Source organism: Trachurus trachurus, assembly GCF_905171665.1.
Source record: "Trachurus trachurus genome assembly, chromosome: 15".
Classification (NCBI taxonomy): domain Eukaryota; kingdom Metazoa; phylum Chordata; class Actinopteri; order Carangiformes; family Carangidae; genus Trachurus; species Trachurus trachurus.
Genome location: NC_139906.1, coordinates 7,001,116 through 7,019,956, shown reverse-complemented (window position 1 = coordinate 7,019,956; position 18,841 = coordinate 7,001,116). Strand labels below are relative to the sequence as shown.

Below are 18,841 nucleotides of genomic sequence, written 5' to 3'. Positions count from 1 at the left end.
AGGAGAACAGATTGGTTCAGGGAAGGAAGAAGGAAGGACCAAGGGAAAGAAAGGAGGAAGGAAGAGAAAAGGTTGGTGGAAAGAAGGAAGGAAGAAAGGAAGGAAAGCAGGATGGAGAAATGGAGGAACAAAAAAAGGAAAGGAGAGGAAGGAGAAGGGAGAATGAAAGGAAGGAAAGGAGGGAGGAAAGGAGGATGGATGGAGGGAAAATACCCGTAATGCTCCAAAAACCATAGCACTAAAAACAGTTACCAAATGATTATTACACAAACATTTTCTCTTTACTGCTGCACTTTACACTTTATTTTACTTCCACAGACAGCTACAGATCAAATTCACCTCAGAGTCTCCAGTCTACAGTCTGGACTCTCCACAAGATCATCAAGCTGCTGCAGGTCTGAAGAGTTCAGGTCGTTTCCACCCAGGTCCAGTTCTCTCAGGTGGGAGGGGTTGGACTTCAGAGCTGAGACCAGAGAAGAACAGCTGATCTCTGACAAACTGCAGCTCTTCAATCTGAATAAAGAATAAAATAAAATCAGATGAGTGCTGATCAATGATCAATGTCTAAAATGACTTTGTCCTTCTGTTATTGTGGATCATCATAACGTGGCCTTCTACACACATCATCTACATGTCAGCACAGGTTCATCAGCTGCTGCTGAACTCAGGTCAGTCTGTCAATGTACAATCAATATCTGATCAGATGTGTTGGACTAAACACTGAGATTCAGGACTGGATCAAAGTTTAAAGGTCCAGTCCTGATCCAGGACTAATTCTGCGTTCACATGGAGTCCGGTAAACGGCAGACAGCATGCCGGACTCCATGTTAGTGGACGAGAGAGCGGCGGTAAAACTTGGGGGATCACGGCAAAAAATACCGGCGCCGGCAATGGCAAACGGCAATGCCATCCCGAGTTCAAATATTTTAACTTTTACCGTCTGCCGCGACGGTAAACTCAACCGAACGTGACGTGTGAGTGTGAGTATGTTGACGTTGCCATAGCAACATGGTGACGCGTCTTGCCTTGTGCCGTGCCGTCTGACAGTTTGTTTGTTTTTGCCGTTCCGTCCAGCAGCATTTGCCGTTTACCAGACTCCATGTGAACGCAGCATAAGGCCGCGTTTCCACTGTAGGACGTTTGCTGTCATTTTACGGTCATTTTACCCCGTCAGTGTGTGTCTCAACTGCAGGAACTTCCTCAGCAGGACCATTTACAGGAAGCTTTATGGGGGTGAAAGGAGTCCCTTTCTAGGGGTAGGTACTCCGATCGGTCCCAAAAAACTCCCGGGTGGGGCTTGAGATTTACTCTGTGCTCATTGGTCAAACTCAGAGTGGGACGTGACGTCAAGAGAAAGCCACGAATTAGCGGCATTTTTAAAACCCAGCAGGAAACCCAGCCGGAAAAAAGAGAGAATAAGTCAGTAGAAGACACATGGGAGTCATTCATTCATTTACGCCTGACACCCCTTGCTGGGGTATAGGCCATTGACAAGGGACCTCCAGAGCACTCGGTCACTGGCTTTCTTTTCAATCTGCAACCAGTTGTATCCCATCTTCTTGGTGTCAGCCTGGAGATCTCTCCGCCAGGTATTTTTGGGCCGGCCTCTATTTCTCCTCCCTTGTGGGTTCCAAGTTAGAGCCTGTCTAGTGATGTTAGATGCTGGTTTCCGAAGTGTGTGTCCTATCCAGTTCCATCTTCTTCGTCCTATTTCGTCCATAGCTGGTGCCTGGTTCGTCCTTGCCCACATATCTTGGTTCGTAATCTTGTCTGGCCAGTAGATCTTCAGAATTTTTCTTAAGCAGCTGTTAATGAAGGTTTGCACTTTACTGATTGTGGTTTTCAACATTCTCCAGGTCTCGGCTCCATAGAACAAGACAGATTTTACGTTGGAGTTGAAGATTCTTATTTTAGTTACTTCTTTTATCTCTCTGGAGCGCCAGATGTTTTTGAGTTGTAGGAAGGCGGCTCTGGCCTTACCTATTCTTGCTTTTACATCAGAATCTGTTCCTCCCTTGTTATCGATCACACTCCCCAAATAGGTGAAGGACTCTACTTCCTCCAGCGTGTCATCTTTGATCTTGATTTGTTCTGTACTCGTGGTGTTCATCGCATGGGAGTAGCAGTAGTAGAAATTTAAAAAAAACACGTCCGCACGCACACACGCACACGTGCACACACACACACACACACACACACACACATACACACCGTTCTCAGTGTGAGAGAAGAACAACTGGAAACAGGAGTAAATCTAAGTCAGTGATTCTTGAGTGAAGATCAATCAGGTTCAGTTGTGGATCAAAGATCTAAGATCTACAAGTAACAGTTAGTGAACTTACTCCAGAGTCTCCAGTCTACAGTCTGGACTCTCCAGAATACCACTCAGATCCTTCACTACTGAATCCTGCAGGTTGTTGAGGCTCAGGTTCAGGTGTATCAGGTAGGAGTGGTTGGACTTCAGAGCTGAGACCAGAGAAGAACAGCTGGTCTCTGACAAAATACAGTTCACCAATCTGAATAAAGAATAAAAGAACTGAGTTGAGGACAAAGTTCCTTGTTGAAGAAGCTTCAGAAAGAATGAAAAAAAGAAAGAAAGAAAGAAAGAACAAGCCCAGAAAGTGAAAGTCAAACAGCAGAAACAACAGGAAGCAGGTTAAACAGTCACAAAACAGCTCTTTTCACAGTAACTGCAACAACAAATAGAGGTGATGATAGTGGTACAAAGCACGTTCTTCTCTTAACATTATAGTTATAATGAGATAAAAAGAGATAAATCTTATAGATAGCCTAAATAAATACAGGTAGGTAGGTGTGTGCGTGTATAGAGATGAGAGGTCAGGTACCTGATGTTAGCTACAGAGACAATTGGATCCTGGTCAGTTTAAAAATAATGAGAATAGATAGATACAGTGGGTATGGACAGTATCCCTTCAAGTTTTCACTATTTGTTATTTTTCAGCTTTTTTTCTCATCAATCTACACTCACCATCCCATGACAGCACAAACCCAGAATTTTAGAAATTCTGCAAATTAATTAAACAAAGAAAAACTTATAACCTGATTGAACACGTATTCAGACCTTTTGCTCTGACACTCCTGTAGGTCATTCAGCTGCTGTCAATTTCTTTTATTCCTCTTTGAGATGGTTCTGCACCTACATTTGAGTCCAACTGTGTTGAGTTAAATAGTTTGGACATGATTTGGAAAGGTACACACCTCTCTAAATAAGAACTTATGGCTCAATTGCATCTGAGCAAAATGAGATCCATGAGGTCAAAGGAACTGCCCCAAGAGCTCAGAGACAGAACTGTATACAGATCTGGACAAGGCTTTAAAAAATATTCTGCTGCATTTATTGTTTCTAAGAGCAAAGTGGCCTCCATCATTCTTACATGGAGGTAGTTTAGGTCAACCAGGACTCTTCTTAGAGCTGCAGCTGTTCAGCCAAACTGAACAGTTGGAGGAGAAAATCTTTGGTCAGAGAAGTGACCAAGAACCCACAGATCACTCTGGCTGAGCCTCTCCTCAGAGAAAGACACATGAAAGGCGGCATAGATTTGTCAAACAACCACCCAAAGGCTATGAGTAACTCTATGCAGCCTTTCATTTGTCTAACACTGAGGAGAGGCTTTTGTTGGGCTACTCTGCCATATAGGCCAGATTGGTGGAAGCTGCAGCAACGGTTAATCTTCTGAAACTTTTTCCCATCCCCACACAAGATCTCTGGGCTCAGCCAGAGTAACTTTAGGTGCAGCAGAACATTTTAAGCCTTGTCCAGATCTGTACATGTATTTAACTCAACACAGCTAGACTCAAATCAACGTGCAGAACCATCTCAAAGAGGAATAAAAGAAACTTGTTTAAAATTCTGGGGTTGTCCTGTCACGGTGGGGTGGTGAGTGTGGATTGAGGGGGGATTGTTTTTATTTTAACATAAAGCTGCAAAATAACAAATAGTGGAAACAATTGAAGGGAGTCTGGATACTTTCCTCACTGCCTTCATGGCCTACTGTAGATGGATGGATGTGTGCTTAAATGTTGTTAATTTGTAGACACAAAAAGGAGAGATGACGGGAGGAGGCCAGAGTGAGAGAGGTGACCGGGGGCGAGTCTCCTGTTTGTGTGTTCTCATCAAGATTCATTGACGTTGTGTCTTCTCTGGATGATCACCACTGATGATCTTAGGTTGATAAGGTGTGTGTAGTTATTTACAGATGCAGCCTCTCAATATTGCTGTCAAAGTGCACCAGGTTTAAGGCTTTCAATATATTTCTGACAACTGAAAATCCTCAGTCAAGGACACCCCTAAGAAACAGTGACCGGACTAAAACCAGAGAAGAAAACAGACATCACCATGACGACCCTCAGTGTGGATCAGTATAATATCAGCTTCATGTCTGCAGCTCAGTGTCAACACAACTTTCACATCACAATTATCTGAACACAGAAATAAAACAGAGTCTGACCTCAGAGTCTCCAGTCTACAGTCTGGACTCTCCAGAAAACCACTCAGATCCTTCACTGCTGAATCATGAAGGTTGTTGTTGCAGCTCAGGTCCAGTTCTCTCAGGTGGGAGGGGTTGGACTTCAGAGCTGAGGCCAGAGAAGAACAGCTGATCTCTGACAAACTGCAGCTCCACAATCTGAATGAAGAATAAAAGAAGTGAGTTGAGGAGGAAGTTCCTTGTTGACAACGTTCAGTATCTCATCATCTGTTGGGCCTGATCCTGTAACTGCCATCTTTGCAACAACACTCTCAGAAGAACAATTTACTATCTTATAGTCAAATGCCAGAGCTTTTTAATGCTGATGGCAGTTTTTTTTTCCATTTATGTGGATGTGTGTGTGTTTGTGGGCATACATGTGTGTGTGTGTGTGTGTGTGTGTGTGTGTGTGTGTGTGTGTGTGTGTGTGTGTGTGTGTGTGTGTGTGTGTGTGTGTGTGTGTGTGTGTGTGTGTGTGTGTGTGTGTGAGTTGCAGATGTTTTTATTTAGGGTATATATGAGTGTGCATCTACATGCTGTATAGTTATATAGATCTTTTTTCTATTTTCATTATTTTATTCATTTATTTTTATTTAATTCTTTCCTGTCTTGTGAGGAGCGGTTGATTTGCTGTAAAATGTTAATTGTTCTGTAACCTGAAAAAGGCTATTAATAAAATGCTTTAAAAACAGCCACATGCAGAGAGAGAAAACAGCTCATTAATATTCTTCCAATTATATATATATTTTTTATTATTTTCAAAATCAATCCAAAATCCCCACAACTAACAAGTACACAAGCCAAACAATAAAAACAACAACAAAAAAACAAAAACAGAAACACAAAGCCAAAACAAACAAGCAAACAAACACAGGAAGAACAAAAAACAAAACAACAACAACAACAAACATTACCCAGACATCTACACAAATCCCAAAGTGTTAATATGTTCAGCAATGGGGGCCCAGACACAGTCAGACAACACGGGTGGTGTAACAGTACCCGGATTGCTACGAAGCCTTTCTAGGTGTATCCCTGAGACCATTTCCCTGAGCCACCTGGAAAAGCTAGGAGGGTCAATAGCCTTCCAGTCGTTAAGTATCAACGTTTTTGCCACCAAAGTGCCAAATCTGATGGTCACCTGCATAGGGCGTGGGAGTGAAAAAAAAGCTTTGGAGCAACCAAACAAAACAAAAACTACATCTGGATCCAGCTGCACATCATGGACATTACTATACCATGAAAAGATCTGTTGCCAAAAAGAAACCATCTTTGGACAGAGCCAAAACATGTGCCCCAGGGTCCCTATTCCTTGGTTGCACTTGTCACAAATATTGGAAACATCAGGATACATTTCATTGAGTTTTACCTTGGAATAATGTAATCTGTGCATGATTCTATATTGGATCAGCTGCTAAATGAATCTTTTCCAACCATTCCCTCCACACCTCATTGGACAGCCCCGTACCAAGACCTGCCTCCCATGCAGACTTGATATGGTTTGTTGACAAAACTGAAACTTTGGAAAACAATGATACAAATTTTGAAACAAGGTGTTTAGATCCTTGGCTTTTGTTTCATTATAGCAAAAAAGTAGTGCTCCATGCTCAAGCCCGGATCCTGAACCGGAGCCTGTCTCCGGTCGCCATGTGTTTGAAGCCTCGCACGGAGACGTTTTTTTTATTAGTGTCAGAGGCGGAGGATTCAGTGTCCAGTAGAGCGACAGGTCAGTGTAGAGACAGAGCAGGCTCCAGCAGCATCATGTCTGCTGCTGTGAGGAGCAGTGTGGAGTCAGAGCGACCTGATGGGAAGCATACATCAGTCCGACTGCCCAAAAGTCTGACGGCTCACTGACTAACCATTCTACAGTGTTAAAGCAGAAGTAAGCCACCCGGTCATTTTCGCTAATGCTGCGTTCCAGGCAGGCTTTTGAAATCGTAAATTACAGCTTCAAGTCACAACTTACGACTTTGTAGCGTTTCAGGCAACCCACTCATGTTTTTCCGACCTGTTTTACCTGTGAAAGTGCACTATAACTGCCACTCGTAACTTCCGACCTGTGAACTCGTACCAGATCAAACTGATACAACTTCACAGGTCAGAAAAACAGGAGTTACAAGTTTCCTTGAACGCACCATAACAGTCCTCGTCCCTACGTCGCCACATTCACGGCGTCCCTTGGCTGCACACACAGCCCTGCATGCCGTTCTCTCTCCTCATTGGATAAAAACTGTAGGATACGATAAATGTTTTCTCCTCGGCTCAGAGCAGAGCAGAGTGACTGACAGACCCGTGTTTCGGTCCAAACACTCTATGTAAGTGATTGCTGTTGGAAGATATAACTATTTAAAGCAGAAGTAAGTGATATATTTGTGTTAATATAAGTCTTAAATAGTTATATCTTCCGACAGCAATCACTTACATAGAGTGTTTGGTCTGAAACACGGGTCTGTCAGTCACTCTGCTCTGCTCTGAGCCGAAGAGAAAACATTTATCGTATCCTACAGTTTTTATCCAATGAGGAGAGAGAACGGCATGCAGGGCTGTGTGTGCAGCCAAGGAACGCCGTGAATGTGGCGACGTAGGGACGAGGACTGTTATGGTGCGTTCAAGGAAACTCGTATTTTTCCGACCGTGAAGTGGTACCAGTTCGATCTGGTACGAGTTCACCGGTCGGAAGTTACGAGTGGCCGTTATAGTGACTTTCACCGGTAAAACAGGTCGGAGAAACACGAGTGGGTTGCCTGGAACGCTACAAAGTCGTAAGTTGTGACTTGAAGCTGTAATTTACGATTTCAAAAGCCTGCCTGGAACGCAGCATTAGCGAAAACGACCGGACCACTTACTTCTGCTTTAAGACTTATACAAATATATCACTTACTTCTGCTTTAAGGTTAGGTTTAGGGTACGGTTAAGGGTTAGGGCTACTTAAAGGGATAGTAGCATTTTTTTAAGTGGGGTTGTATGATCTACAAATAGCCCTTAAGTACTTTAATTGCAGTAGAAGACTCTCTGCACTCCTCCCGTTAGTAATGCCAGCCCATAGCACAATTTTTTCCAGCCCCTGAAAGTGCAGGAAAATTTGGACCTAACCAACTGAGGGGCTGGAAAAAATATATTATAGCAAACAATGGAACTGTGTATTTTTTTTTTTTAGGCTGCGAAAATAGGCTGTTTCTCTGGGTGTGTTCATAACACTGTATGTTGTAAATCTCTGGGCAGGGCTATGGGCTGGCGTTGCTAACGGGAGGAGTGCAGAGAGTCTTCTACTGCAATTAAAGTACTTAGGGGCTATTTGTAGATCATACAACCCCACTTTAAAAAAAATGCTACTATCCCTTTAAGTTGGAGAAATGGGAGGTCGGACTAATTGACGCAAAAATAAAGAAATGTACGGTCGGAGAAATGGGTAGTTGGACAGACATCATGCGCCCTGACCTGATAACAGATGGTCAGTGGACGAGAAAACTCCAACTCTGAAAACACTGAGCTGCTTGTGCCGTTTATTCTGCGGTAACAATGTTGATATTTATTCTTTTGTGAATATGCTCTGAATGCAGAGATGCATTAGAAGTCAAATACATAATTTTGTTGGTCTCCAGTTTGTGTAGTTTGATATTTTTTTATTCACTTCCGTTTTTATTAGTTCCATGCTCCCGCTGCCCCCACCGCCCCAATATTGGACTAAACTGAACTCTGCAGTTTCCAAATTTGTATGGCACAGGAAACGTCCTCGTTTAAAATTTTCGATATTGCATTGAGCTAGGGCTGATGGCGGGCTGTTGCTCCCTAATTTTAAACTCTACTATTGAGCTTTCACTCTCCGCCCTCTATTAAAATGGTTTGATTACACTTACTTACAGAGTGAGTGTGTGTGTGCATGGTGATAGGCTAACCTGAAACAGGTGTGCTGGGCAGATCTTCAGCCAGCTTAATTACCCCCACACACACTCTCCGCCAATCTCCCTCTGCTCTTCTCTGTGACAATAGGTGCGTTTCCATTACCCCTTGAAGTGCGCAAAACCTAAATATCGAAATTAAAAACTGGTAATGGAAACACCTACATTTCGAAAAAACTCTCAAATATCGCTAAAAAGTTTTTACGCTCTCATGAGGTGGTTTTTGAGACGTATCGATACAAACGTGTATCGCAAAAGTGTAAGAGTTGCCACTCTTGTAACGTTCTGTTATTATCTCATAGCGTGGTGATTGTGCAGCTCACAACTTGTCCACAACAGCGTTTTGGAGTTGTTGGATTGTCTATTTGATGAGTTTGATGAGGGAAACCAAGAAATTCCTTTAGCCTCCGTATTGTAGCTCTGAGCAGCCTACTGCTCTGCTCCGCCGTTCTAAAAATAGCTTGCACCGACAATTAAAGATAATGAACCTACTGCTATGACTATAGGGATTATGGCAATGGGCCAATTTGCCAAAATGTTGAACTATCCCTTTAAAGTTTCTACACAGAACTTACTTAGCTCCCCAAAGGCTATGCACTATGAAACTATTAGATACTCCATATTGCACTCTGTGTACATCAAATGCACTTGCCACTTTTTTCCATATGACATCGAATGCATTGGGGTTTCAGAGTTTTTGAGTATGATCGCTTCCAAACTCTCATCGCTTTTATCGATCAATATTTTGCTATCCCCAGCAATATTTTTGCCAAACGATATTTTACATTTGTATTTGAAATGTGCACAGCACATATTCTCTGCTGGATTAACAGCAGCAAAGAAACTTGTGGCTACTAGGTGGAAAACTCCTCACAGTCTTACATTCCGTCAATGGGCTTTTACTTTTATGGATATTGTATATACCGTAAAACTTCAAATAATGGCCGAGTCCCAAATTGCCGCCGGTCCCAATTAACTGCCGGGATGTAGCAAAATATTTTTTATATTAAACGCCCATCCCAAATAAACGCCGGGTCAAACATTGTTTTTCTGGTTGCCAAAAAATATTCTATGCAAATATAGCGGCTGTCTCGTGACGTTAAAGACGGCTGAGGACCGATGAGACGCCTCTGGGCTGGTTGCTCCTGCCCGGTCTGTCCACTGCTCTCAGCCGCACTTCAGCACCTGTCCTGGGCTGCACAGTGTCGGCTCGGCTCAGCTCGCTCCTCGTTTTAAATGACTTTACTCCTTTTAAAAGTAGCGTAAACAGACTGTCCTCTGATTACTCATACGCGTATTTAGTTAGGCTATACGTTGCATTATTATTAGGGCTGGGACTCGATTAAAAAAATTAATCAAATTAATCAGAGGCTTTGTAATGAATTAATCGCAATTAATCGCATTTTAATCGCATATAAATATTTGACCTGAGAACAGTGAGAAGCATTTTTTTTCACATGGATTTTAGTATACCATTGAATGACTGAATACATAAGCTTAAGCATTCAAGGTGGTACTTAACCAAGACCAACAGACTAGGGATGCAAATTATCGATTAATTCATTAATCAATATTTGATACATCCAGATTAAATGGTCTTTCCTTCCAATACACTATGATGATTACTGTAGTATTTAACTAGGCTACTTAAATCACAGTAGCATAAACTGATTTGTTGAACTCAGCCTGATGTAAACATTAATAAAACTCAGTAACCAATCACACAGGCAGCTCCATGTTGTCCCTGTGTGATGTTCAGGGACAGGTCAGGACAGTCTGAAGACAGACAGCTCTGAGGGTGAAGTCCTATCATAATGAGATGAGCTGCACCTGTGACAGTGACAGGTCATAGATATAGCGCTGCAGCTGAGCAATTAGAGCTATATAGTGCATTTAGCGTGCGCCCGTGTCTGTTGTGCAGGCAGAGATCAGAGATGGTGTTTTAACATGCTAGCGTTTCACCAGCTCTCATCTCTGCCAGTCAGCCTCTCAAACTGCCGCCTCTCTCGCGTGCGGGCGCACCGCACGTAGACACACGTGAGAAAAAAAAAAAGAAAAAAAAAGGAAAAAAAAAAAAAAAAAAATTTTTTTTAAATAAGTGCGATTAAAATGCGTTAATTTTTTTAACGCGTTAATTTTTGTGTAGTTGATTAATCGTAATTAATACGTTAAAGTCCCGGCCCTAATTATTATTAGTTATAGGTCTACTTCATTCAATCAAAAAAAAAAAAGAAAAAAAAAGGACGGTGGTGCGAGCCAACACAGGTGCTGAAGTGTGGGAGAGGAGTGGAGAGACTGGGCGTCCGCAGGGTTTTTGCAACTTGCGGCGGATCAAGAAGGGCGGAGGACCGACATGACGGGGGTCTCAGTCTCCTGGTACCTGTGCGGGCCAGCCGGCGGAGGTCAGCGAGACCGAGAACGAGTCCGCCCTGGCCGTATTTACAGTAATGCCTTGAGAAACGCGTATCATTCCACCGCCACCTGCCGCCACAGAGTGAAGCCTCTTTCCCCAGAAGGAGGTCCAGGTTGAACACTATTAATAAACGCAGGTCCCAAATAAACGCAGGTCCCTAATAAACGCCGGTTGATTTGAGCGATTTAAGCAAATAAACGCCCGGGCCCTTATTTGGTGTTTTACGGTATAGAACTATCAACTGCCCGACTACATGGTGCTAATGAGAAGAATATTAATATATGGTCTCAACTTGCAGGTGCGCTCAAAGATAATTTAAACTAGGCTATACCTGACTAACAATGTCATTCGACCTCTGCATTAGCCTGAGGTCAGAGGGGAGTGATCTTTCTATGTTTGAAACCCAGGTATGTTGCAAAATCAGCAAATTCTGAGCTTTGGAAGGGTGGGCGATTGTCTGTTTTGACCTCAAGTGGAATCCCCAGTGTAGAGAATATTTTGTCAAGTTTAGGGATTGTGGCCCTGGCTGACGTGGATTGTAGAATTTCTCAATCAGTGGAAGGCAGTCGGCTGACGTCACGTTTTAGTAACGCTTCGGCTCGCTTGGAACCAGGGCTGAGGTGATACCAAAAGTCTACCTGGTTGCAGGTACTGCGTGCTAGTGGAAACACGCAAATAGCGCGCCGAGCCGAGCCGTATCGAGCCGAGCCGTGCTAGTGGAAATGCGCCATTTGTTTAATTTTATCAAGGGACCTCTGGTGTTCATCTGTCATCTGTTTTTTTGTAAGTTCCCGTAAAGGTTGAGTTATTGTCGCAATGTCCTTGATGAAGTGGGCACTGTAATTTGCCATGCCAAGAAGACTGCAGACCTCACTAGCATTGGTTGGGGCAGTAGCATCATGCAGTGCCTGAACCTGGCTGGGATCTGGATAAAAACCCCCATCTGAGAATGTGTATCTGAAAAGGTCCAGAGTAGATGAGCATTTGGCCATGTTGGCATTGTTGAGTCGCTGAAATGTGGCCCTCAAAGCTTGATCATGTGCAGCCCTTGTTCTGCCAAACACCAGAATGTCATCACTTAAGTTGATAACTCCTGGGATGCCATCCAGGGCTTGCTGAATGGCATTTTGGAATACCTCTGCAGCTGAGGAAACTCCGAAACTCAGTCTCTTGTAACGTTGCAGGCCAACGTGAGTGGAGAATGTTGTGATGTATCGTGAGGAAGGCTCTAGTTCCAACTGATAATATCCATAAGTACTCACTCAGCTTGTCCTTTGCGCGTTTATAGTCTTTTGCTTCCCCAGTGTCAGTAAGTGTGTCAAAGATGTCTTGTACACCGTCTCCAGCATAATGCAAAAGTATTACATGTTTTCTTGTATCATCCTTTATATACAGAGCGACTATGAAGCTTTCAAAGCGCTATAACCACTTTTTCCAGCGTATGGATGAGGTTTGATCTTCGTCGATGTCAAAAGCAGGGAATGACAGCAGTGCAGCGGCCATGTTCGTGGAGAAAAAAAAATGTAATCCTCGTCGCCAGTGTTAAGTTTTAGAAAAAGACTCCAACACAATTTGTGACGTTTAGATATTTTTAGTCGGCTTCTCAAAAACCATGTCATATTTCCTCTCGCTATCTGTTTACCTCTGAACTTTACTTCTTCTGCAAGCGTAACCAAACACAATAGTAACTCAAGAGCGCCTCCCTATGAACAAACTATAACATTGCATGAACATTACAGTAGTGACTCCGCCTCTTAAACTCTACCAGTTCCACCTGTGAGGACAAAGTGGAGACAAACTCCAACAGGTCCAGTCAGTGAACTCACCTCAGAGTCTCCAGTCTACAGTTTGGACTCTCCAGTCCAGCAATCATAACCTTCACTGATGAATCATCCAGGTCTGTCCAGCACAGGTCCAGTTCTGTCAGGTGGGAGGGGCTGGACTTCAGAGCTGAGGCCATGACTTCACAGTGACTCTCTGAGAGTTGACAATCAGTAAGTCTGTGAAGAGAGAAAATAAAATGTGTCAGAATAAAAATCAGCTTTAGACTGTAGTAAAAACACAGCTGATACATGTGATGAACATCTGAGGTTCAGCTCATCTTCTCTGTCGAGTTTGACATGAAACATGGCTGGAGTGTTCAGAGCGAAAAACCAAAAAATAGTTGTTTTTTCCTTGCAAAGTGTGACGTCGATAGTGGATGTGTCATATCCTAGGCTGTGAAGACGAGCAGGTGGAGAAGGCAGCGACTGACAACATGGAGCAACAGATTTTGCAGAACCTAAATGTTTGGTGGTGATCTACACAATTGGTGGGCATCTACCAGGGCCGCCCCTGCCTACACGCAGATCACGCACAGTGCGTAGGGCCCCGCGATCCAATAGGGGCCCCGTTTTGCACAAAGGATGCGCATATGCACAGCCGTGGTGCGCGCTACTAGATCAGCTGTCAGCGCGAGGCAGGAGAAGAGGGAGAAGAGACCCTTTTTTTTGTAATCTGACACCGCACGCGCCGTCACGCGTCGATCTGACCAATCACTGGTCAGATGCGCTGCAGGCACTTGTCAAGCAGCTGCAGGTGAAGACGTGATCACGGCTTCGAAAAGAACGAGTCAGGCGCGAGCAAGAGGGGAAAAAAGCAAAACAAGAGGAAACTCGTGCTTCTCTCGAAGGTGGGCATTTGTTGAAGTTAGTGCTGGGCTGGGTTAATGTCCGTTAATGCTGCTAATGGTGTTAAAGCCAGCACTAGTAAAAATGTAAAACTTTGTGGCATAAGCACTAAACCTCCATGCTCAGCACAGCTGCTGCTGCAGGTAGGAGGAGAGATGCTGCTAGCCTCCATGTGGACTGTGGTCTGGAGATGAAAGTTATTTTCCAGCGGCCCTTATCATTTATAATGTCTTGTTAACACCTTTGTCTGCATATGCATTCACCTCTGTTGAAAGGCAGTGGTAAATTTATCAGTTGTTGGTCGTATTTTCGGCTAAACTTTATAATCTATTTTATCTCCACACAAGGATCTGTTGGTGAATTTAATCTATGACAGGCAGCTTTGGAGGAGATATTAGAGATAAATATTGATAGAAATGAGTGTATTTGATACTTTGGTTGACAGAAGGAACTAAATTTGAATGTAGCTACATTTTGAAATATCAGTCTCTTTGGTACTGAATTAGTATGTTTTATTAGGATTGTAGTTGTAGCCTATATAGTAATAATAATAATAATAATAATAATAATAATAATGATAATAATAATGACAATAATAGTAATAATAGATAGCGATAGCAATTGTTTTTTTTTAAAATTAATATTAGTATAAGTATATAACTGCTAAACTGCCAGTATTAGTGGTTGTAGTTTGCATTATAATCGATTATAGGAGGGCCCGACGAAATTTTTTCGCTTAGGGCCCCATTTTGGTCAGGGACGGCCCTGGCATCTACACAATTTCAAGAAAAGCTAGAATCCATAAATGTTGACTAGGAGTCGTGTCAGTGCAAACATCATCGATAATATAATAGATAATCAATGATGATTGAACGGGCGAGATTCAGCCGCAGTGTCCAAGCGACCAACAGTAGTCAGCCACTGTTACATTCACTGTTAAACCACGGATGTATAATAGATCCATGGCGTTAATGTGTAGAGGTGTGTCTCAGGTTACAGAGCAGAAGGGGGCATGATATCATCGTTTAAAAAAAAAACAGTTTTGGGTTTCTACACAAAAAAGCTGGGGCAGCGTTTTCAGATTTTCTCAATCTGGGATTCTTTCCATAAAATACTGTTTTCAGCCCCACAAAACGCTGCTTCTGTCTGGATTAAACGGCGAAACGATAAAATACTTATGCAGATTCATTAAATACATATGGGCTCTAAGAACGATACAAATAAATGACAACTATGTTTAAGTGAACGTCACTATACTGATCAATAATTGTAACAATCATGTCTGGACTCACCGAGCCTTTCTGCAGTTCCTCACAGCTGGGATCAGTCTCAGTCGTCCCTGATCTGATGTGTTGTACTTCTCCAGGTCTAACTCATCCAGAACCTGCTCTGACATCTGCAGCATGTAGGCCAGAGCTAAGCAGTGGATCTCAGAGAGTCTCTCCTTTGATCTGTTCTCTGACTTAATGAACTGTTGGATCTCCTCATGAACTGACTGGTCATTCATCTCTGTCAGACAGAGTAAGATATTGATGCTTCTGTCAGGAGAGATTTCATCACTATTCATCTCCTTCAGGTTGTTGATGATTTTCTGGATGATTTCTGAACTGTTGTCTGTCTGACCAAGCAGACCTCCTAACAGCTTCTGATTGGACTCCAGAGAGAGGCCATGAAGGAAGCGAACAAACAGGTCCAGGTGACCATTTTCACTGCTGAGGGATTTCTGCATGGCTTTCTTCAGGAAGTCTTCCAAGGTTAAAGCATCATGTTGTTCTCCCAGGAAGTTCTCCAGGACTTCTGTGTTCCTGTTGGTGAAATAGTGGAACATGTAGACTGCAGCCAGAAACTCCTGAACACTCAGATGAACAAAGCTGTAGACTGTTTTCTGGAAGATCACACTCTCCCTTTTGAAGATCTCAGTGCAGAGTCCTAAGTTCACCAAGGCCTCTGTGACATCAAGACCACACTGCTCCAGGTCTTCTTGGTAGAACATGATGTTTCCTTTCTCCAGCTGTTCCAACGCCAGCCTCCCCAGCTTCAGAAGTACTTCCCTGTCTGCCTTCATCAGCTCCTGTGGACTCGTCTCATGTCCTTCACCGTACTTGTTCTTCTTCCTCTTTGTCTGGACCAGCAGGAAGTGTGAGAACAGGTCAGTCGTGGTCTTGGGCAGCTCTCCTCTCTGGTCTGTGGTCAACATGTGCTCCAGAACTGTAGCAGTGATCCAGCAGAAGACTGGGACTTGACACATGATGTGGAGGGTCTTGGACGTCTTGATGTGTGAGATGATTCTTCTGGACAGATCTTCATCACTGGACCTCCTCCTGAAGTACTCCTCCATCTGGGCGTCAGTGAAGCCTTGGATCTCTGTTACCCTGTCAACACATGAAGGAGGGATGTGATTGGCTACTGCTGGTCTGGAGGTGTCAGGTTCAATTGTGGATCAAAGATCCTAAGATCTACAACAGTAACAGTCAGTGAACTGACCTCAGAGTCTCCAGTCTACAGTCTGGACTCTCCAGAAAACCACTCAGATCCTTCACTACTGAATCCTGCAGGTCGTTTACACTCAGGTCCAGGTGTCTCAGGTGGGAGGGGTTGGACTTCAGAGCTGAGCCCAGAGAAGAACAGCTGATCTCTGACAAAATGCAGCTCAGTCTGAATTTTTTTTAAAAAGAAGAGAGTTGAGGACAAAGTCCCTTGTTGACAGTGTTCAGTGTTTCATCATCTGTTCAGAGCTGAAGAAGCTTCAGAAAGAACAAGTTCAGAAAGTCAAACAGCTGAAGCAACAGGAAGCAAGTTAAATAGTCACATACAATATTAATCCTGAATGCCCAAGATTCAGCCACATCAAGCTATGGTGGGTCACATGTTTTGGTTGTGCAGGGCTCTGAACAACAAAATTGCCATCTTTGCAACAACAACCTCAGAAGAACAATGTACTATCTTATAGTCAAATGCCAGAGCTTTTTAATGCTGATGGCTGATGGCAGTTTATTCCGTTCATGTGGATGTGTGTGTGTGTTTGTGGGCATACATGTGAGTGTGTATGAGTATATGAGCTGCAGATGTTTTTTATTTAGGCTATATCTATATATGTGAGTGTGCATCTGTATAGTTATATCAATCTTTTTTCTATTTTCATTATTTATTTTAATTTTATTTTTTTCTGTCTTGTGAGGGGTGGTTGGGTGCGGTTGATTTGCTGGAAAAAAAGCTATAACTAAAGTGCTTAAAAAAACAAAACAGCCACATACAGAGAGAGAGAGAAAACAGCTAATTAATATTCATGAGAAGCTGCTGCTGCTTCAACACAGACGTAGTGACTCCACCTGTGAGGACAAAGTGGAGACAAACTCCAACAGGTCCAGTCAGTGAACTCACCTCAGAGTCTCCAGTCTACAGTTTGGACTCTCCAGTCCAGCACACAGAGCCTTCACTGCTGAATCATCCAGGTCATTTTTACTCAGGTCTAGTTCTGTCAGGTGGGAGGGGCTGGACTTCAGAGCTGAGACCACGACTTCACAGTGACTCTCTGAGAGTTGACTACGACCAAGTCTGTGAAGAGAGAAAATAAAATGTGTCAGAATAAAATCAGCTTTAGACTGTAGTAAAAACACAGTTGATGCATCTGATGACAGGATGTGATGATATGATGAACATCTGAGGTTCAGCTCATCTTCTCTGTAATACATATACACTGTACCAGGCCTGTGTGGAGCATGTGTGGCGCTGTAGCGCTGCCAGGCATAAACACTTACAGTACAACAGAGAAGAAGGAAAACTTCCCCACTGTATTCAAAATCCAAACAGAGAGTCATGTCAGTGCAAATATGATGATGATTTAAAGGGTGAGATTCAGCCGCATGTGTCCGAGGGACTGACAGTAGTCAACTGTTGTTGTTACTACGTCGATGAGTGTTTCCCACGGATGTATAATAGATCCATGGGCCCTCATTTATCAAACTTGCGCAGGATCTGGTGTAGATTCTGGTGTAAATATCAGTGTACGCCAAGTGTCACGTGTGATTTACTAAAATTGTGTACGCTGCTGATTTCGGCGTAGAACCGGCGTGGTGGTGATAAATCCGGCGGCTGAAAACCAGCGTCATTTAAATGTCACGCCCCGATATATTCCTGATTTAGAGGCGTCGCCCTGCCCCTTTTACGACATGGAGACACGGAAGACGGCCAAGAAGAGAGACTTTACCGACATTACCGCCTTGAACAGGGAGAGGGCGGCAACATTGAATATCTGGACATTGATAGATTGATAGTTTTTGTGATTGATAAGCGTCATCCCGGTGGATGAAGGCTGCAGACGCACATGTCACCGACCACGTCAGGAAACCCAGCGATCTCATGAAACGCTCCTGCAGTTTACTAAACACAAGTGATTGAGGAGAATCACGGCCCTAATATGCCTCATCATATAGGCATATTACTGCTGCGAACGCGACTTTATGACCATCAGCACCGCTGGCATGGTTCGGCCCCCCCGGGGGCTCCGGTGTCCGGCAGAGAGAGAGACTGAGGAGCCATCCGGTCATGCTCTGGTGCTGCAGATGTTGGAAGTTTGTGTGTGTGATCTACAATAACAGGTCAGTCTGTCATTGACTGTTTCAGCTGATTAACGAGCATCTGTCACATCGTTGTTTTTAATTCATCTCAGTTGCTCAAAATAAAAGTCGAGTTAAATTTTCAACATGGACTTGGTTATAGCGTTTCTCTTTTTTTGGCTACTTTTTATCTTTTTATCAATATAAACAACAACAACATGTGGTCCACATCGCTGCATTATTAGACTATGGTTTAATAATCATTCTGACACAGCAGCACTCCTTCCTGCATGTTCTACGCTGGTTCCAAATGTGCGTACACCTGGTCAGAGCTGGCGTGGGATTTGTGCGTACCGTACTCTCACGCTCAGATTGATAAACGCCGATCCTTGTGGTGAATTTGGTGTACACCCATTTTTCTGGTGTACGCAAGTTTGATAAATGAGGGCCCATGGTGTTTATGTGTAGAGGTGTGTCTCAGGTTACAGGTAGAGCAGTGTTGGACATGATATCGTAAGTTATGCCTATAACTATGGATCTATGAGACCGAACGATGACCGTCACCACGGTCATTACCTTGAATGATGCCCTCATCTCCCTATCCTCGAGACCTATATATCAACAATGTCATGTGACTGACCTTATTATAGCTCCCCGCCCATATAAGCCCCAGGTGAGCACGCCGCTTCCTCCTGCTGGAACGCCTCAGCCGGTTCTGAGCGACAAAGAGATGGTGACGGTCATCAGAAAAGCCGTTTTGTAGGTCAAAAACTTAAGGCAGCACTGATCCAACGGTTCATACGGAGCCTGCATCAGG

The 18,841-nt window shown here is 43.5% G+C and overlaps 1 protein-coding gene across 1 annotated transcript in view; it reads right to left on the bottom strand.

Moving 5' to 3' along the window:
- Nucleotides 1-335: 335 nt before the first annotated feature.
- LOC310998616 (NACHT, LRR and PYD domains-containing protein 3-like) overlaps nt 336-18,841 on the bottom strand; it is a gene marked incomplete at its 3' end in the record, with an annotated part of 42,370 nt that continues 23,864 nt past the window's right edge. The window contains exons 7-12 of the mRNA XM_083988757.1: nt 16,850-17,023; nt 15,953-16,123; nt 12,626-12,799; nt 4,470-4,646; nt 2,343-2,516; nt 336-513 (exon numbers count right to left, since the gene is read on the bottom strand). Of these exons, the coding sequence (XP_083844883.1) occupies nt 336-513; nt 2,343-2,516; nt 4,470-4,646; nt 12,626-12,799; nt 15,953-16,123; nt 16,850-17,023 (1,048 nt within the window). The remainder of the gene's footprint in view (nt 514-2,342; nt 2,517-4,469; nt 4,647-12,625; nt 12,800-15,952; nt 16,124-16,849; nt 17,024-18,841) is intronic.